Source organism: Euprymna scolopes, chromosome 41, assembly GCF_053919585.1.
Source record: "Euprymna scolopes isolate OS-2025 chromosome 41, ASM5391958v1, whole genome shotgun sequence".
In the NCBI taxonomy this organism is placed as follows: domain Eukaryota; kingdom Metazoa; phylum Mollusca; class Cephalopoda; order Sepiida; family Sepiolidae; genus Euprymna; species Euprymna scolopes.
In genome coordinates, this window is record NC_136522.1 from 28,638,872 (window position 1) to 28,658,369 (window position 19,498).

The 19,498-nt window shown below is 32.9% G+C and overlaps 1 protein-coding gene across 2 annotated transcripts in view; it reads left to right on the plus strand.

The window, feature by feature from the left end:
- Nucleotides 1–19,498, plus strand: part of LOC145266452 (uncharacterized) — a 582,076-nt gene that overhangs the window by 41,220 nt on the left and 521,358 nt on the right. For both annotated transcript variants that reach the window (XM_080122128.1, XM_080122127.1), the window contains exons 4-6: nt 4,179–4,279; nt 9,613–9,777; nt 15,261–15,356. In XM_080122128.1, coding sequence (XP_079978254.1) covers nt 4,179–4,279; nt 9,613–9,777; nt 15,261–15,356 — 362 coding nt within the window. The remainder of the gene's footprint in view (nt 1–4,178; nt 4,280–9,612; nt 9,778–15,260; nt 15,357–19,498) is intronic.

Below are 19,498 nucleotides of genomic sequence, written 5' to 3' on the forward strand. Positions count from 1 at the left end.
TGAATAATAATGTGTTACACACTGGCCACCAATGCGTGGTGTGTGTTTAAAGATAAACAATAAACAGTTTTTAAGTGGACTGTTATCTCCAGTTCAAATAGCCAAGCAGTGACAGCGATAACTTCAACATGCATAGCACATAAATGAAAGGACAAGGTTTAGTTGTGTTTTTATTACCACCACTTCTTGCCATTGATTCTCCCTTGTCTTGAAGACACTGAAATAAAGGCTCTTCCAATATCGGATGACAGGCAAATAAACACAAAGACAAGCTCTTGCCAAAACAAAACTTAGTTGCCAAGCATACAACTTCAGAACTCTATCTCTCCTCCGATTCGGTCCTTACTTATGCATCAAATTGTACTTTTATTCTCTAAAATTGATGTCATTCGATACTAGACAATTATGTCACTCTTTGACGTTCGAAATCATTCAATTTATGTGTTTCATTCTTTGTACATTGCTTACAAATATTGAACGGAAAAATGCATTAGTGTGTAAGATGGTGAATCAAGAATACAAAATGAAAATTCAAATTTTAAACATTCAATACAGAAATATGCAAATATATAAATAAAATAAAATTTCAAAACAAGAAAAAAAATATTAAAAACATACATGCAATATGAAAAATTAACATTTTAAATTGAAACTAATTAAAAAAGATGAACTACAGATTTAAAAGCAAGTTTTAAAACTTAATTTTAAATCTCAATTTCTAAGGATTAGTCCTGAATGCATGATCGAATTAAAGTTGAACATGTGTTTGAGGAAGAGAAATTTTTTCTCTGAAATATCATGAAATGAAGGTTCAATTGGTGTCAACTTACTGACCTCGAGATAAGAATTACTGGAGCTGCACGAATTGATAAAAACGGGGCATTAAGTATGTGAACATGAGATTTTAAAATACTCTGATAAGATATTATACAACAATTGTTATCGATTTCTCTCTCTCCTACCCTACTGTTCAGTGATTGGGAACAAAGATCTAATTAAATATATCTCCTCTATCTTTCAACAGCTTTGTTTTGACTTTGTTTTTTTCTTTGAGGCATGAAAGAACTTATTTGCAGGCGATAAAAAGGTGCATATAATAACAAAATATGATTATAAAGTTTCATTCATCTATGACACAAGCTTGGAACACAATCCATAAATGATAGTAATATTGATCTAATTAATTTGACTGGACATAATGTATAACAAATATACAGAAATTATGAAAAAATTATTCTTCGCCAGTGTTCCCACTAATATTTGTATTCATATAAAATAGTGTCTGAATTATTGAAGGTAAAAAATATGAAAAAAATGTAAAATGTCTTAAACGGAAAAGTTTATAAAAATGGGAAGAAAAACGTATAAATCGGCACAGAAAGCAGAAAGAAAAAGAAAGAAAATGTCACAATATCAATACCGTTTAGTAAAAGTACCCAACTATCATAAAATGGCTGCCGGTATATTTAAAAGGTAAGCTAGAAAGAAAAAATGCAAATGCAGCAGAAAAGTGAAATTGAGACAATGAGGGATATATTTAGTTTAATTTTGTTTAATGCAAATTTGAGTAAAAACGGAATGGAAGCCCTTTATGAAAATTCTGTCACTTTCCAGATTTGGGGGGAATTTTAACAATATGTATTAGACATGAAATAATAAATATTAAGTTTGGTTTCTTTTGACTATTTTAAAGGATTTTTAAGTTGCATAATATGCATTACAACATCCTATTGCATTTGGAAATTCAAATATTTCAAATTTGCATTGAATTTTATCCATACTCATTAGACACAAAAAAGACAAGACTTGCTTAATTTTCTTTTAACTTTCTAGAATCAAAATCATGCAATGGATTTTGATCAACTTACTGAGCTCGAGGTTAGAATTATTTGGGCTGTGGGAATTGATAGAAATGTATGTAAGTGTATAAATGAGTAAGAAAAGTCGACAGTTCGCTGGGAACACCACACGTTCAGTAATTTGACGCAAAGGTTTGGATAAATTTTCTCTGTCTTCTAACACTTTCTTTGCATGTAACACACCAATTAAACAAGGTTTTATGAATCTTTCTTTCCTCTAAAGACCCCTTTAAAATTAAGCATTAGATTTTAGACATTTCTTTAAACCAAAATCATGGAACGAATTTGGATCAAAATTGGAATAAAGTTTCTAGACATTTACCTAGTTGAACCTTGCTACCATAGGGCTCCAATTGTCATATTTTGATTTTGATTTTAATCTTCAATCTTAACAATATGTTTTCTTATCACATATTTTATTCGTTCTTTTTTCGGTAATTATTTTTTATTTTTGTGGTAAGTTAGAATTTGAACCTTTTTCTATCGATGTTATGTGAAATAAGTTTAATTGTTATTTACATGCAAGGTGCTCGACTGAGTTCCAATCTCTCGTTCCTCTTCTACCACCACTGCAAAGAATTTTTTTTCTTCCTCTGTGTACCTAAAACTAAACGGAATTTACATGAACTGAGTTTCTTGCCAAGAACTTCCCTTCTTTGAAACATATTACTACAGAACTGCTTCCTTGCAGATTACAATTTGTTCGTCTTTGAATCCAACGTCCATAAACAGTTGTTGAGTCGCTTTCTTAAATAATAAAAATGTTCCCATTTCACCCACCGTTTCCAATCCTCTCACCGTATTATTCATAATCCAACTGGTAAGTTCATTACTCGTAATCCTTGAGAGAATTTTGTCCTTGATAAGTTTTGACTACTAATTAAAAAAGTAGCATGATACATAATATATTATCGAAAATGATTTCCAATTTTAACTATTACGCATTAACTAAGAGTTTGGACAAGAAAGTAGGTAAGCCCCCACACCCACTAACATTTATATATATTTTGTATTTGTACAAATATAGAAGACGTCTTATTATTATTATTATTATTATTATTAGTAGTAGTAGTAGTTTTTAAATGAATACATACAAAAATTGGGGTGGACTTTTCTTTCACACCAAGGGTAAAGTCAAACTCTCCATTTCAAGTTATTTTTACTTGGCATAATAGACGTACCATATTTTTCATATACTCTTTATGTATGCATGATATTAATCGCAATGTTTACTAATTTGCATATTGGTTTTGAAAAATGTTATTGTTGTTTTTTTAATTCAATAATTGCTTGAATTTTAGTATAACAAATAATTCTATTTCTAATGTTGTTTTATTTCCTGTTCAAATATTTAGCATTTATTTTCAAATGTTCTTTTTATTTAGAGAAACCGACTTGATTTTGAAAAGGTTGCGATCTATTTCTAAATTGCAAGTGGAAATGCAACTTGATAATTTTTTTCGTTTGTTAACGTTTAAAAGATAAAAACATCTGTATTGAAACAACTAAACTGTAAATAAAGATTTAGCTTTTCATAATGTTCTCTCAAATATTTCAATTATTGAACTTTTCAAGCGATAACAAACCGGCAAAGCAAAGAACAAGTTTTTTTTTTTTCTAATTTTATGAGATTTTATTTTAAAACAATATTTTTCTCATCATCGATGATAAAAAATTTCTTTCCATCTGTACATGTTTTTTAGAATTTTTGTTTCGTTAAATTAAAAAAAAACTAATAATATATTTTGCAGTAATCAAAGCGTTTTCCGTTTCTGAATTATTGAAATGAGAATTAACAATGTGTATTATTTTGATTCATTGGACAACTGCTCTCATCTTGAATTTTATTTTCACAACATTTCACTAATTCGAATCTAATTTTAATAAAATTTCAATTCGTCTCGTATTTTATTCTTCCATTTTAGCTCATATTATATTTTATTCTCCAAACATTTCGTCTCATTTTAAATCCGATTCTCACAATATTTCACTTCATGTTGAATCTTAGTATAACAATATTTCTGCTAATTTTAATTCTTATCCTCACAACATATTCTATCAGTCATGACTTGGTAGAAGTCCCATGCAATTCACAATTGTATTTTGAGTGTCGCTTGCACTGAAGATTGAACCTTCAACCTTCACAAAAGTGTAACTTGTACAACTGAATTTTAGTAACGTCCTTATCCACTACGTCACGGGTTCTTTGACTGAAAGATTTTCAAATAATACAAATAATCAATCCTTATCTAAAAATTTCAGAAAGGTATTCACTACATTTATTTGATAATTCTTTTTTTTTTTTTTTTTTTTTTTTAGCTATGGAAGCAAATTGGCCAATCCGAAAGATGACGAAGAATTTAGTTACTTGAAGACACTTGCAAATGATAAATTCCAAAATGAAAACAAATTCTGGATTGGTAAGTGGCAGATAATTTGACCATTTTGTCGATCATTCTTGAAATTAATAAAATCTGTGCCCACAGACCACTAAAATAAGCTCTGTCTGTTCATCAGTCTGCCAAGCTTTTTTTTTTTTAATATTTGCTTACTTAAGCTCAAACACGAACACAATTGAAACGTAATTGTTACTTTTAATAGGGGCCAGGTTTATAAGGGCATCCTAAGTGGGTAGTTGTGCAGCAAGATATTTGTTAATTTTTTTATTTTATTTATTTATTTATTTTTTTTTTTTACATGGGGGTCACCACTTATCAAGGCCCAGGAGCCACTCGGGGATAAGGGTTATTGTATACTTAAGGGGGCGGTTCATCAGGAATTTGTTTGTGTTGGACTTGAAGACATCCAAGTTGAATTCAGGTGGGAAACAGGCAAGCGGCAGAGAGTTCCACAGCCGTGCAGTTCTAAGAAAGAAGCTTTGTTCATGGAATCTACATTTTGATTTAGGCACGGATAAAGAGTGGGGAAAATTATTGACAGTGGTTTCAGCTAGTCGGGTGTTTTTCGTGAAAGATTGGCGAGGGGGGACCAGAGAATGGAGCTCAGACGAGCCCTTGCCATGGAAATAACGATAAAACAGATACAGGCTCGCAACGTCTCTTCTGTGGGAGAGAGGTTGCAGGGAAGAGAAAAGGGTATCCCCCACTAAGCCAAGAAGTCTATTTTGTACTTTGTCAAGGAAGGATAGGCTGTTTTAGCAGTTCCTGCCCAGTTATCAGCAGTACTCCATCCTTGGACGTACTTGACTTTTATATAGATAGAGAATTGCATCAGTAGTGAGATATCTTCTGGAGCAGTAGAAGGATCCTACCATTTTCCCAGCGACCTTGGCCACAGACTTGATGTATGTGTTCCATTTCAGATCAGGAGTAAAGGTCAAACCCAGACGCTTATCAAAACATGGGGTCTCCCATAGACGAGAGCCATTCATTTCAATCGATGCCAGATGGGGATCAGAGCGTTTATGATGTAATGATAGGAGCTTAGTCTTAGATAAATTAAAGGTAACCAGCCACCTCTTCCCCCACTGAACCACGTGCTCAAGATCTGAGGAGAGAGAATCAGAGAGAACGTTGTCATTTACGGCATTTGATGTGTTGCCATAGATAGTCGTGTTATCCACATAGATGTCAATGAATGATTTTAGTATGTGTTTTGGGAGATCATTGATGTAGATCAAGAAGAGAGTTGTCCCAGGATAGACCCCTGAGGGACTCCAGCATTAATACTGTGGGCCTCTGATTTCTGCCCATCAACCACTACTCTTATGAGCCTATCAGAGAGAAATGATTTAATGATAGAGAAAACATTCACAGTTATAGCATAGCTGGAAATCTTGTGAAGTAGGCCTTTATGCCATACCTTATTGAAGGCCTTTGATATGTCAAAAGCAATTGCCCTAGAAATGAAGCCTTTGTCGAGAAATTGGCTAATTCTATGTGATATAACTGTTAACACGTCTGCTGTAGATCTAGCAGAACGGAAACCATATTGCGTGTCACTAAGAACGTTATTTCTGCTGAGGTGGTTGACTACTTCTCTATTTAATATGGATTCCAGCAACTTACTCACGACATTCAGGAGACCTATTGGTCTGTATTGAGAGGGAGATGACTTATCACCTGAATTCTTAAATACAGGGCAAACTGATGAGGTTTTCCAGGGTGTTGGAAAGCACTTCTCCTTAAGGCAACGCTTAAACAGTTTGGTAAGTATGGGGGCAAGTTCTGGTTGTAGCTTTTTTAACACTATACCTGGGATACCGTCAGGGCCAGTTGCTTTACTAGAATCAAGGTTCTTGATTAGCTTGGCGACCTCACGCACAGATATTTATATGTTACCTAGTGTGTTGTGTTGTAGGAGGAAATAAGGGGAGTTGATGGCCTTCGTCACATAGGGTAGAATTTGCTGCAAATTCTTGACAAATAGTTTGGCCTTGTCGGATGCTGACGAGATGAATTCTGGACCATTGATAATGATTGGGATAGAACGCACGCTTCTGTTCAGGATCCTATTTGCTATTTGCTGGAACTAGTGGGAACCAAGCCGCTGCTCAGCTACTTTGGATTTAACAGATTGAGCATATAGCTCTCTTGCATTTTTTATTACTCTTTTACAGTGGTTGCTGGCGGTCCTGAAAGCAGCTTTAGTCTCAGTGCATCTATTACGTTGGTAGCTATGGAAAAAGTGATTTCTGTGCGCGATGGCAGCAGCACATTCTGGGGAGAACCATGGCTGGCTGTTAGGTTTTTGTTGGAATTTTTTGGATGGTATGAATTGGTTTATGCCTACAAGTAACCATTCGGTCAGGTCTAATACTATAGAGAACACATCCTTTTTAAATATGGAATGGAGAGGTAGATCAGATATGAATGTACGGAAGCTATCCCAGTCAGCCATAGAGTATTGGTATACAGTATGGTGGAGAGGTACGTCTGTAGACTTATAATATTTCAATTTTATCTTATCTGATACAACGGAGTGGTCGGAGGATCCCAGAGAAGATAGAACGGCACATGAGCATAGCTCAGGGGAAGTGGAGAGAAAAAGGTCTAGAAGGCTTGCGTACTGACCGGTAGTATTGGGCACACCGGTGGGCTCACGAACAATCTGAGTGAGGTCATAGGCAATGGCAAAATAATGACAGAACCTCCCCTCATCATCAGTCTTATTTGAGTGGGTCAGCCATTCCACATTGTAGACATTGAAGTCACCGCAAATGTGAATGTTAGCCGCAGGATGAGCAGACAGGATGTGGTCAATTTTCTCAGATATACTCTTAAAGATAGTAACTCCGTGTTGTGGGGGTGATAGAGGGCAAATATAAATGCGGTGGTGTAAGCAAGTGCAACCTGGAAACACATATAAGGTAAATTAGGGTCTTCACTGGAGATATCCCTACCACACGGAAAGCCATCTTTAATGTAGGCACATATTTCATGCCCATGGCGATCTTGGGGTCAGATTTAGATGTTAAGTTAGAGTATCCATTAATTATGAACTCATCTAGGGAGGTGGTCGGCCCTATTCCATTTATATGTTGTAGAGTCGAGGAAACAAGGTGGGAATTCCAAATGGAAGCCGTTTGAGGAAATAAGTTATTAGAGTAGAAAGTTTGCTTGCATCTGGGGATCTATACAGTGAGGGTGGAATTTTGCTGTTTTTTAGGTTGGGCGAATGTATATACAATTAAGTACGTTGGGTCATATTCCGTTTATGTACTTGTAAAACAGGCACAGGGATGGAAAATTGCTATGATGAGACAGGGGTTGGAGCTTGGTAGACAGTGTGGGACATATTTGAGAGCTTAATTATCGAAGCACTAGTTAAGATATGGCAACAATACCCGATGCACAGGTGAATAGGTAATTTATAGAAATATGGGGGTAATGGTAGGTGTGAGAAGTTTTCTATTATTGTAGAGAGAGCTCACCTTCTTTGCAACAGATTTGGCAGTATCTCCTATTTTCTGTTCCAATTCCTGTTGTCTATGGATGTAAGGTTGAGGAATTTAAATGCTGAGCTCTACGGAAGGATGCTATCGGTCATGACAATCAGTGTTTGGAATGGTTTCTAATAATTGTTAAAGAGAATGAACTTTGTGTTGGTATCAATGAACATGACCATTCATTTTCGTCCCATTTTACTACAGACTATGAATCATTTTGTAAGAGTTCAGCTATTGTCTTGTCTTGTTCGATTTTCCCACATATCAACAATAGAGCATAGCGTCATCAGCAAATATATTCATTTTGAGCACGATTGGATTAAGGAGGTCGTTTATGAAGATCAGGAATAAGGGTTCAAGTATCAACCCTTAGGTCACACCTACATTAATGTTGTGTTGCTACGATGAACTGGATCTTTTTTTAGCTAAGAATCCGATTTTATTAATTATTTGTCCAATAATATCGTACAAATTAATTTTTAGTGCCATCTGCCTTATCCAGTATGTGGTATACCCGTTCAAATATAGCGAATATCCGTGGTAGAATTTTTACCAGAAGAAAAAGACTTTTATTCAGTAAATTGCTAAAATTTTAAATACATGAAAGGAACATAGTCGTTTTACTTTTTATTTTAAAGCTATTAACTTATACAATGATTTTTACAGAAGAATGAGTCATGTTTTTAAACAGCATTGAGTCTGAGAGATATTTATGATTTTAAAGGGAATATTATTATTCAGGACAATAAATGAACACATATCTAAAGAAATGGCAGAAACACTAGAGGATGACCTCCAATCAGTAGTGGAATGGGGACAAAAATGGATGGTCACATTCAATGCCGCCAAGACTAAACTAGTTTCATTCAATAATTACAAGAAACCTTCTCTACCACCTATAGCAATGGTCAATGACTCTTTATCTGAGAGTACGTCTTTCAAGCTCCTTGGTCTAACGTTCACAGGAAACATGAGTTTGAACAATTACATCGGGGGCATTGCCAGGGCCGCTGCGAGGAAGGTGGGCTCTCTCTACTGTGCTAGAAAACTACTAACACCCGAAAGTATCCTGTACCTCTATAAGGCAACCATTTGCCCATGTATGGAGTATTGCTGTCATATTTGGGCTGGTGCATCGGCTACTAGTCTCTCGCTCCTTGAAAAGGTTCAAAAGAGAGTCGCAAATCTGATAAGCCCTAAACTGGCATCAAAGCTTCAGCTTCTGTCCCATCGATGAAACGTTGCATCCTTCTGCCTGTTCTACAAGTATTTTAATGGTGAATGCTCTGATGAATTGCAAGCACTTGTGCCCCCACGACGTGAACACCCTAAACAGACCCGACAAGCTGCAAAATCCCACCCCTACACTGTAGAGATCCTTAGATGCAAAAGATCTTTCTACTCCAGTAGTTTCTTCCCCAGAACGGCTAGACTTTGGAATTCCATTCCAGGTCACTGCTTCCCCAACTGTACTGACATGCAGAAGTTCAAGTGCAACGTGAACCAACATCTTGCTGCCCAAATCCCTACATAGTACCCCAGTAGTTGTTTCCCTTGATAGTAGCCCCCTACACCAAAGTGTCAATGTGCCTTGTTTGGGGTGAAAATGTAATAAAAAAAAACAAATTTTTTAATTATACATATTGATATAGAAAATGCTGTGAAATTTCTATAATGCTCTGCTAGTAAATTAATATTATGAATAACTGCTGTTGTTCATCCATTCATGGCAAGATAGTTTCCAACTATAAACAAAGAAAATCAATATGATAATATTAAAAATAACAAACTTTCTCTAAATCCGTTTCTCGGTGAAATTATTTTAATTTTATTTTGAATTTACAGGTCATTCCAAGGGAGAAGACAATGACTGTTATGGATACTGGGACAATTTTCAACCCAATTGGTCGATGGGAAATTGCGTGGCTATAAAGAAAGATGCTGGTTTATACGTGGTGGATAAATGTGAAAGGCCATATCCTTTTGTTTGCCAAAAAGAAGCTTGTGTTCGTAAGTATATTATTAATAATAATAATAATAATAATAATAATAAGAATAAGAAGAAGAAGAAGAAGAAGAAGAAGAAGAAATATGGAAGATGAAGAAAGTCAAGATAACACCAATAATAGTAGGAACCTATGAACAATCCCAAAAGACTTAAAAAAAAAATATGACAGATAGACAACAGGGGAATGACTGAAAAGATACTACAGCTAGCAACAATGAAAACGGTCAAAATATTAAAGAAAACCCATGAGCTACAAACCGTTATTGAACATATAGAAACTGCAACAGAAGTAAAACAAAAAGATTTTAAAAAAACACCACAAAGAATCAAGAAAATTGAAACAGTATAATTTTAAATGATTTCCTTGCCTTAAAATTTGTAGCATCGGCATCAACTGGTACCATATCAAATAGTCTTGAAAGATCAAGAAGGAGAGGAAGAATTAAGCAGACCTACACTGGATGAGTATGAAGAGAACTGGGACTTTGTGGAGGCTTATTGCCACCCAAATCCTAATGAAGGCTAACAGTTGGTGCCAGTGAGAAATCAGTGGTAAACGGCTATTGCAGTAATGCAAAATTTGCAAAATTTATCGAAAGAGGTGAAAAGTACTGGAAGTCTCGGGAAGCTTATTATCACCTAAACTCTAGGGAACATCACAGGTTGTTGACAGAAAGAAATCTTTGATGGTGGCCTGTGTGAAAACTCATAGTAAGTACAAAAATAATATTTATTTTATTTGATAACAAATCCCTGAAAAGAGATGGGATTTATTCTCAGATTATTCTCCATCAGTCCCAGCTTCAAACCAAAAGTTTTAAAGAGCAAGGATTTTCCTAACGATATTGGTGGGACCAACAATAGCAAAGGTCTGAAGAACATCTAATGCTTCAACGATTTCTAGTTTTTTCAAATGTCCTTCCAAATGACTTCATACCACACCTAGTGTACCTACTACCACCGGGACTACTTCGGTTTTAACCTCATACATATACCTTACTGCTAAGACCAACGGAGCATATTTTGAACAATTATGTTCTAATTACTTAGCTGTCATGACACTTTTGTCCCTCATACCTTCATATTGCCATGCTCACTAGTTCTTACTACTACTACTACTACTACTACTACTACTACTAATAATAATAATAATAATAATAATAGTAATAGTAATAATAATAATAATAGGGCTACTTCAGTCTTTAACAGACTATGGATACCCACGAAGGGGTGCCTGCGCATGAAATTTTTGTGACAGGAAGTGTGCAATCTCCACCCACACCACAAATGTTAAATACCAGTGGCAAGTGAAGTGTATGTGCAGGACAACTAGAAACAAATGGCGAGATAGTCACCCATCTGGTACTAACCAGGCTCAATGTTGCTTAACTTCGGTGATCTGACAAGAATCAGTGTGTCAATGCGATTATGCCATATAATAATAATAATAATAATAATAATAATAATAATAATGATGATAATAATAATAATAATAATGATGATAATATACTGGGAATTATGCATTTTGACTACTCAGATTAATGGTACAGGCACAAACCGGCAGCATAACCTGAAAATGAAAGTCATAAAACCTTATAGGACTGGGATATGCAAACAAGTAGACCCATCTATGTAAGAAGACCGGATGTCATAATAGTTCCTACCAGATCATATTTTGCCATTCCTGCAGACCACAGAGTAAAGATCAAGTAGACAGAGAAGCAAAGCAAATACATGGAATTGATGTATCAGACGGATTTCCAACAAACACAAGCAGGAGCAGACTGTTGCTGCTGGAGATTTTAAATCCACTTTCTTCCTGGCTTATCCAATCAGAAGCTAACTCTCAGTCACATGACCGAGTGTATAATTGGTTTAACCGGCAACAGACTCTCTTTTTTTTTCCTGGTTCTAGTGGAGTGTGACCTCACCTGGGCCTTTGACTCCGGGATAGCATGAGTACATACAAGCCAACATGGCCATCTCCGACATACGTATTCACTGAAAACGTTTAGTTTTCTTTCTCATTAAACCGGCCTGTCTAATCTATGTCTCCACATCAGAAACTCTTCCCACGACTACTATAGATACAAGCGTGCATGAACACTGTTCTCCTCCAACAAGCCTGTCTAATATTTAATCTAGTTTCCATGCAAGGACACTTTCAATGACTAACACTTTCTCTATACAACCCGTTTCCTTACACCTTATTCTGACTGACGAAGATAACCAATAAAGTTGCTTTTAAATGTTAAAACGAAACTTCTTTTCTTGTGTTTATTCTACAGTTTAAAGGAATATGGAAGATGAAGAAAGTTAAGATAACACCACTAATAATAGGAGCACTAGGAACAATATTGAAAAACTTAAAAAAAAAGAAAAGAATGGGAGAGATTGGAATCAGAGGTATAGCTGAGAAGATACAACAGATAAGAATAACGAAAATGACTGAAATATAAAGGAACACTCTTGAATGCGGAGAATAACACACGAGTTGCAGGAACAAGTTGGACATATAGAAATTGCTACAGATGTAAAACACAAAGAAACATCATATGGAATCATGAAAACTGAAACTCTAATAATTGTAAGTTACTCTCTCCCCACGAGCCCCCGCCTTGTGCCTCCCCCTTTTTGTGTTACCATAAACTGGCGCCACACCAAATAAGTGAGGAGAGTGAAGGAGGATGGAAAGACCAAGGAAAGCACTAACCAGACCCTCACTGGATGAGTATAAAGAGAATTGAGACCTTGGGGGGGTATTATTGCCACCCAAATACCAATGGAGACGAATGGTCCCTACTAATAAGAAATCAATTGTAAACAACTATTGTAATAGTGCAAACTAATTTGCAAAGGTCATTGAAAGAGGTGAAGAGTACTAGAAATTTTCAGGGACTTGTCACGCAGCCTCCAGGAAACACCACAGATTATTCTCAAACAGAATGCTTGGAGAAAAGACAAGGAGAAATCGGAATGAAGAGGAAGTAAGTAATTTCAGATGATAACCTGTGTGAGAACTCCTAGTGAGTACGTACATGATGATGATGATGATGATGATGATGATGATGATGATGATGATGATGAAACCATGTTGTGCGTCAGTAATGCGGTTAACACGGTACTGATTTGAACCCAACTTACTTGCATCGGGTAATTGCAGAGAGGTCAAAGTGGTTGCTGGTGACACACATCAAACTCAGTGACTTCCATTGACAAAATGTGCACCTACGTTGCTAGAACGTGGGTTGGTGCATTTTAAGTGCAGGCCGGTTAATGGGGGTTACAACCCCCACACATACACCCTGATATAAATAGAAATGCAATTGGGATATATTTCTGGGTAGACAGTCGAATCTGGGAGTCAAAGCTTGGTAGTCAGTTGGTCTTGATGATGATGATGATGATGATGATGATGATGATGATGATGATGATGATGATGATGATGATGATGATGATGATGAAAATAGGCAACAGTAAAACAACAGACTCCAGAGAACACAAGTTGTTTTCAAAGAGAAATCTTTGATGATGGCCTGTGTGACTACTCCTAGTGTGTAAATAATAATAATAATAATAATAATAATAATAATAATAATAATAATAATAATAATAATGAATAAAACAGGTAAAAGCGAAACGAGAGATGAAAAGAAAAGAAAAGAAAATTGGAAAGAGAAATAGCTATAGGAATGAAGAGAGGTGTAGGAGAAGTAAGGAAGTCAGAATACCAGAGCTGATTGGTCAAATAAAGAGTTTCATGGATGAGGACCATCGTGTGTTTATAGAGACAATAAGTGCACAGTTTGATGTCAGTGTGGGAATTATTTGCAAAGGACTGAAGATGAAGATTTGCATGAAATTTTTCCTATTGCACCAGTCCTTGTCACAGACTATTTGATCAAGATGGGCATCAAGACAGTTCCTTACCCTCCCTATAATCCAGACCTTGCTCCCTTAAGCTCAAGGAAAACCTTAGAGGCTGTCATTCTGAGGCAATGTAGGAGATGAAAGAGGATGTGACAAGGGACATGGTCACACAAGAGGACTTCCATGGGCCTTCCAGAAGTTGTTGGAAGAATACAACAATGCATTGCAGCCGGAGGAGATTAGGGGACAAGAGTTCATAGGGTTTATATCAATAAAAGTGCCTATGAAAAAAATGTCTGGAAACTTATTTAAGATGCCTCATACTTATGTCATTTCCTTTACAATATTTCATGTGATGTTTGATCAATTATTATAATATTAATAAAAATAATAATAATAATAATCTATATTTGTATTATTTGGACTACTATTCTCATCTCAATTGTATTTTGAGTGTCATCTACCCTGAGGATTGAACTTTCAACCTCTGGAAGAGTATCACTTATAACTATTTTACCAAGTACTTTATCCACTATATCACGGGTCAGTGTGAGCGACACTCAAAATACAATTGTGATTTATTTAGAATGTCTGCCTAGTCGTGGCTGAGGGAACAAGAGCATGCTACCCTTATGAATTAAATAAAAGGTTTATTCGAAATTCCTCAAGTTCATCTCAAGTTCGACAAGGTACACCTTAAGAAGGTGTGAGGGTACATCATTTAAAAAATTTAGAAAGAAAAATAATCTATATATTATTTAAAAGTTATGTTTGTCTGTCCATATACAAATAGAAACGTGATTGGTTGATAAAAAATGAATAGGTAAAATACACAGTTATAAGGCCATAGCTTTTACGATGTCAGTACTCGAGTCCAAATCTCACATCTATTATTATTGTCAGGAGAAATTGTCACGGATTATTAAACTTATACACAGTTTCATAAGTTCACTTATTACATAAACGGCGTTAAAGTGTTTGGAGCTTATGTCTCACTGCTACACATGATGATAGAGCAAAACTTGGTTGAAAAGACTTTGAACAGAATATTGAGGAAAATTTGCCTAGATGTAAAGAATGGCAGAAACTCAATGCGAGAAACGAGCATATAACGATAGTGTTTTTGTAACTACAACTAGAATTCAACATGTCCCCTAAATAGCAGAAGGCGACTCAATATGAAGTAGGTTACTGTCCATATCCATATGAGCCTCAGCGTAATCTTTGATTGTACATATCCCAGTTTCAGCGACCTTATAACATTCATTAATTCCTGTCCTTGAATGGCCTTTGGGCCTTCATAAGTAATAAACACAAAAACAAAAAACAAACAGAAAACACTATACTATCTTGATGAAACTGTCTCATCTTTATAAAGGTAAAGATATTATATAGATATATCTCATATAGATTTTAATATACAGGTATCTCATACATATCTCCTATACATTTTAATTAGCAAAGATAAAAAAATGAAAAGATAGAAAAAGGTAAAAAAAATATTTACATTCTTTTTACTTTGTATTTTGTTAGGATGTACAAAGAACTGTACAAAGAAAAGTGTCACGTTATTGTATTAAACCGGTTGACTTATTTTTTCTTTTTCGTTTTTAAGAATCCTTTCCTTGCAATAATGGCGAATGTGTTCCACTCAGTTTTGTGGATGATGGGCAAAATGACTGCGGAGATAATTCAGACGAAATAAATAACAGTGAGTCATTTGCATTATTTTTATTGCAGTGCAATTACAAGTTGAGAGATGATAATCAGTGTAAGACAATGATGATGGATGAAAACTCAGATGTGGAGAAAGTATATTTGGATGAAGAAGCTATTAAGATTGTTCAGAAGGTTTATTACCTTAGTGATAACAATGGAGCACAAGGATTAATTGATGTTGGTGTGATGGCAAGAATTAGGAATGGATGGAGTAAGTTCATTACTAATCAGCAGAGAGTTGCCATTATCGATCAAGAGATGAGTTTATCAGATATGTGTGAGCAGTGTGATGGTGCATAGAAGTAAAATAACCAGGGAGGGTTGATGATATGTGTTGCATCGAAAGAAAAATGATATGAGAATAATAACATGGATTTGTAATGTGAGTATTAAAGACAAACTTAGATTGGATAATTTCAGATGAAGATAAAATGTATTTCAAATATTAAAGACAAACTTAGATTGGATAATTTCAGATGAAGATAAAATGTGTTTCAAATATTAAAGACAAACTTAGATTGGATAATTTCAGATGAAGATAAAATGTGTTTCAAATATTAAAGACAAACTTAGATTGGATAATTTCAGATGAAGATAAAATGTGTTTCAAATATTAAAGACAAACTTAGATTGGATAATTTCAGATGAAGATAAAATGTGTTTCAAATATTAAAGACAAACTTAGATTGGATAATTTCAGATGAAGATAAAATGTGTTTCAAATATTAAAGACAAACTTAGATTGGATAATTTCAGATGAAGATGAAATGTGTTTCAAATATTAAAGACAAACTTAGATTGGATAATTTAAGATGAAGATAAAATGTGTTTCAAATATTAAAGACAAACTTAGATTGGATAATTTCAGATGAAAAAAAAATGTGTTTCAAATATTAAAGACAAACTTAGATTGGATAATTTCAGATGAAAATAAAATGTGTTTCAAATATTAAAGACAAACTTAGATTGGATAATTTCAGATGAAGATAAAATGTGTTTCAAATATTAAAGACAAACTTAGATTGGATAATTTCAGATGAAAATAAAATGTGTTTCAAATATTAAAGACAAACTTAGATTGGATAATTTCAGATGAAAATAAAATGTGTTTCAAATATTAAAGACAAACTTAGATTGGATAATTTCAGATGAAGATAAAATGTGTTTCAAATATTAAAGACAAACTTAGATTGGATAATTTCAGATGAAGTTAAAATGTGTTTACAAATATTAAAGACAAACTTAGATTGGATAATTTCAGATGAAAATAAAATGTGTTTCAAATATTAAAGACAAACTTAGATTGTATAATTTCAGATCGAGATAAAATGTGTTTCAAATATTAAAGACAAACTTAGATTGGATAATTTCAGATGAAGATAAAATGTGTTTCAAATATTAAAGACAAACTTAGATTGGATAATTTCAGATGAAGATAAAATGTGTTTCAAATATTAAAGACAAACTTAGATTGGATAATTTCAGATGAAAATAAAATATGTTTCAAATATTAAAGACAAACTTAGATTGGATAATTTCAGATGAAGATAAAATGTGTTTCAAATATTAAAGACAAACTTAGATTGGATAATTTAAGATGAAGATAAAATGTGTTTCAAATATTAAAGACAAACTTAGATTGGATAATTTCAGATGAAGATAAAATGTGTTTCAAATATTAAAGACAAAATAAGATTGGATAATTTCAGATGAAGATAAAATGTGTTTCAAATATTAAAGACAAACTTAGATTGGATAATTTCAGATGAAAATAAAATATGTTTCAAATATTAAAGACAAACTTAGATTGGATAATTTCAGATGAAGATAAAATGTGTTTCAAATATTAAAGACAAACTTAGATTGGATAATTTCAGATGAAGATAAAATGTGTTTCAAATATTAAAGACAAACTTAGATTGGATAATTTGAGATGAAGATAAAATGTGTTTCAAATATTAAAGACAAACTTAGATTGGATAATTTCAGATGAAAATAAAATGTGTTTCAAATATTAAAGACAAACTTAGATTGGATAATTTCAGATGAAGATAAAATGTGTTTCAAATATTAAAGACAAACTTAGCTTGGATAATTTCAGATGAAGATAAAATGTGTTTCAAATATTAAAGACAAACTTAGATTGGATAATTTCAGATGAAGATAAAATGTGTTTCAAATATTAAAGACAAAATTAGATTGGATAATTTCAGATGTAGATAAAATGTGTTTCAAATATTAAAGACAAACATAGATTGGATAATTTCAGATGAAGATAAAATGTGTTTCAAATATTACAGACAAAATTAGATTGGATAATTTCAGATGAAGATAAAATGTGTTTCAAATATTAAAGACAAACTTAGATTGGATAATTTCAGATGAAAATAAAATATGTTTCAAATATTAAAGACAAACTTAGATTGGATAATTTCAGATGAAGATAAAATGTGTTTCAAATATTAAAGACAAACTTAGATTGGATAATTTCAGATGAAGATAAAATGTTTTTCAAATATTAAAGACACACTTAGATTGGATAATTTCAGATGAAGATAAAATGTGTTTCAAATATTAAAGACAAACTTAGATTGGATAATTTCAGATGAAAATAAAATGTGTTCCAAATATTAAAGACAAACTTAGATTGGATAATTTCAGATGAAGATAAAATGTGTTTCAAATATTAAAGACAAACTTAGATTGGATAATTTCAGATGAAGATAAAATGTGTTTCAAATATTAAAGACAAACTTAGATTGGATAATTTCAGATGAAGATAAAATGTGTTTCAAATATTAAAGACACACTTAGATTGGATAATTTCAGATGAAAATAAAATATGTTTCAAATATTAAAGACAAACTTAGATTGGATAATTTCAGATGAAGATAAAATGTGTTTCAAATATTAAAGACAAACTTAGATTGGATAATTTCAGATGAAGATAAAATGTGTTTCAAATATTAAAGACAAACTTAGATTAGATAATTTCAGATGAAAATAAAATGTGTTTCAAATATTAAAGACAAATTAGATTGGATAATTTCAGATGAAGATAAAATGTGTTTCAAATATTAAAGACAAACTTAGATTGGATAATTTCAGATGAAGATAAAATGTATTTCAAATATTAAAGACACACTTAGATTGGATAATTTCAGATGAAGATAACATGTGTTTCAAATATTCAAGACAAACTTAGATTGGATAATTTCAGATGAAGATAAAATGTGTTTCAAATATTAAAGACAAACTTAGATTGGATAATTTAAGATGAAAATAAAATGTGTTTCAAATATTAAAGACAAACTTAGATTGGATAATTTCAGATGAAGATAAAATGTGTTTCAAATATTAAAGACAAATTTAGATTGGATAATTTCAGATGAAAATAAAATGTGTTTCAAATATTAAAGACAAACTTAGATTGGATAATTTCAGATCAAGATAAAATGTGTTTCAAATATTAAAGACAAACTTAGATTGGATAATTTCAGATGAAGATAAAATGTTTTTCAAATATTAAAGACAAACTTAGATTGGATAATTTCAGATGAAAATAAAATATGTTTCAAATATTAAAGACAAACTTAGATTGGATAATTTCAGATGAAGATAAAATGTGTTTCAAATATTAAAGACAAACTTAGATTGGATAATTTCAGATGAAGATAAAATGTGTTTCAAATATTAAAGACAAACTTAGATTGGATAATTTCAGATGAAGATGAAATGTGTTTTAAATATTAAAGACAAACTTAGATTGGATAATTTCAGATGAAGATAAAATGTGTTTCAAATATTAAAGACAAACTTAGATTGGATAATTTCAGATGAAAATAAAATGTGTTTCAAATATTAAAGACAAACTTAGATTGGATAATTTCAGATGAAGATAAAATGTGTTTCAAATATTAAAGACAAACTTAGATTGTATAATTTCAGATGAAGATAACATGTGTTTCAAATATTAAAGACAAACTTATATTGGATAATTTCAGATGAAGATGAAATGTGTTTCCAATATTAAAGACAAACTTACATTGGATAATTTCAGATGAAGATAAAATGTGTTTCAAATATTAAAGACAAACTTAGAATGGATAATTTCAGATGAAAATAAAATGTGTT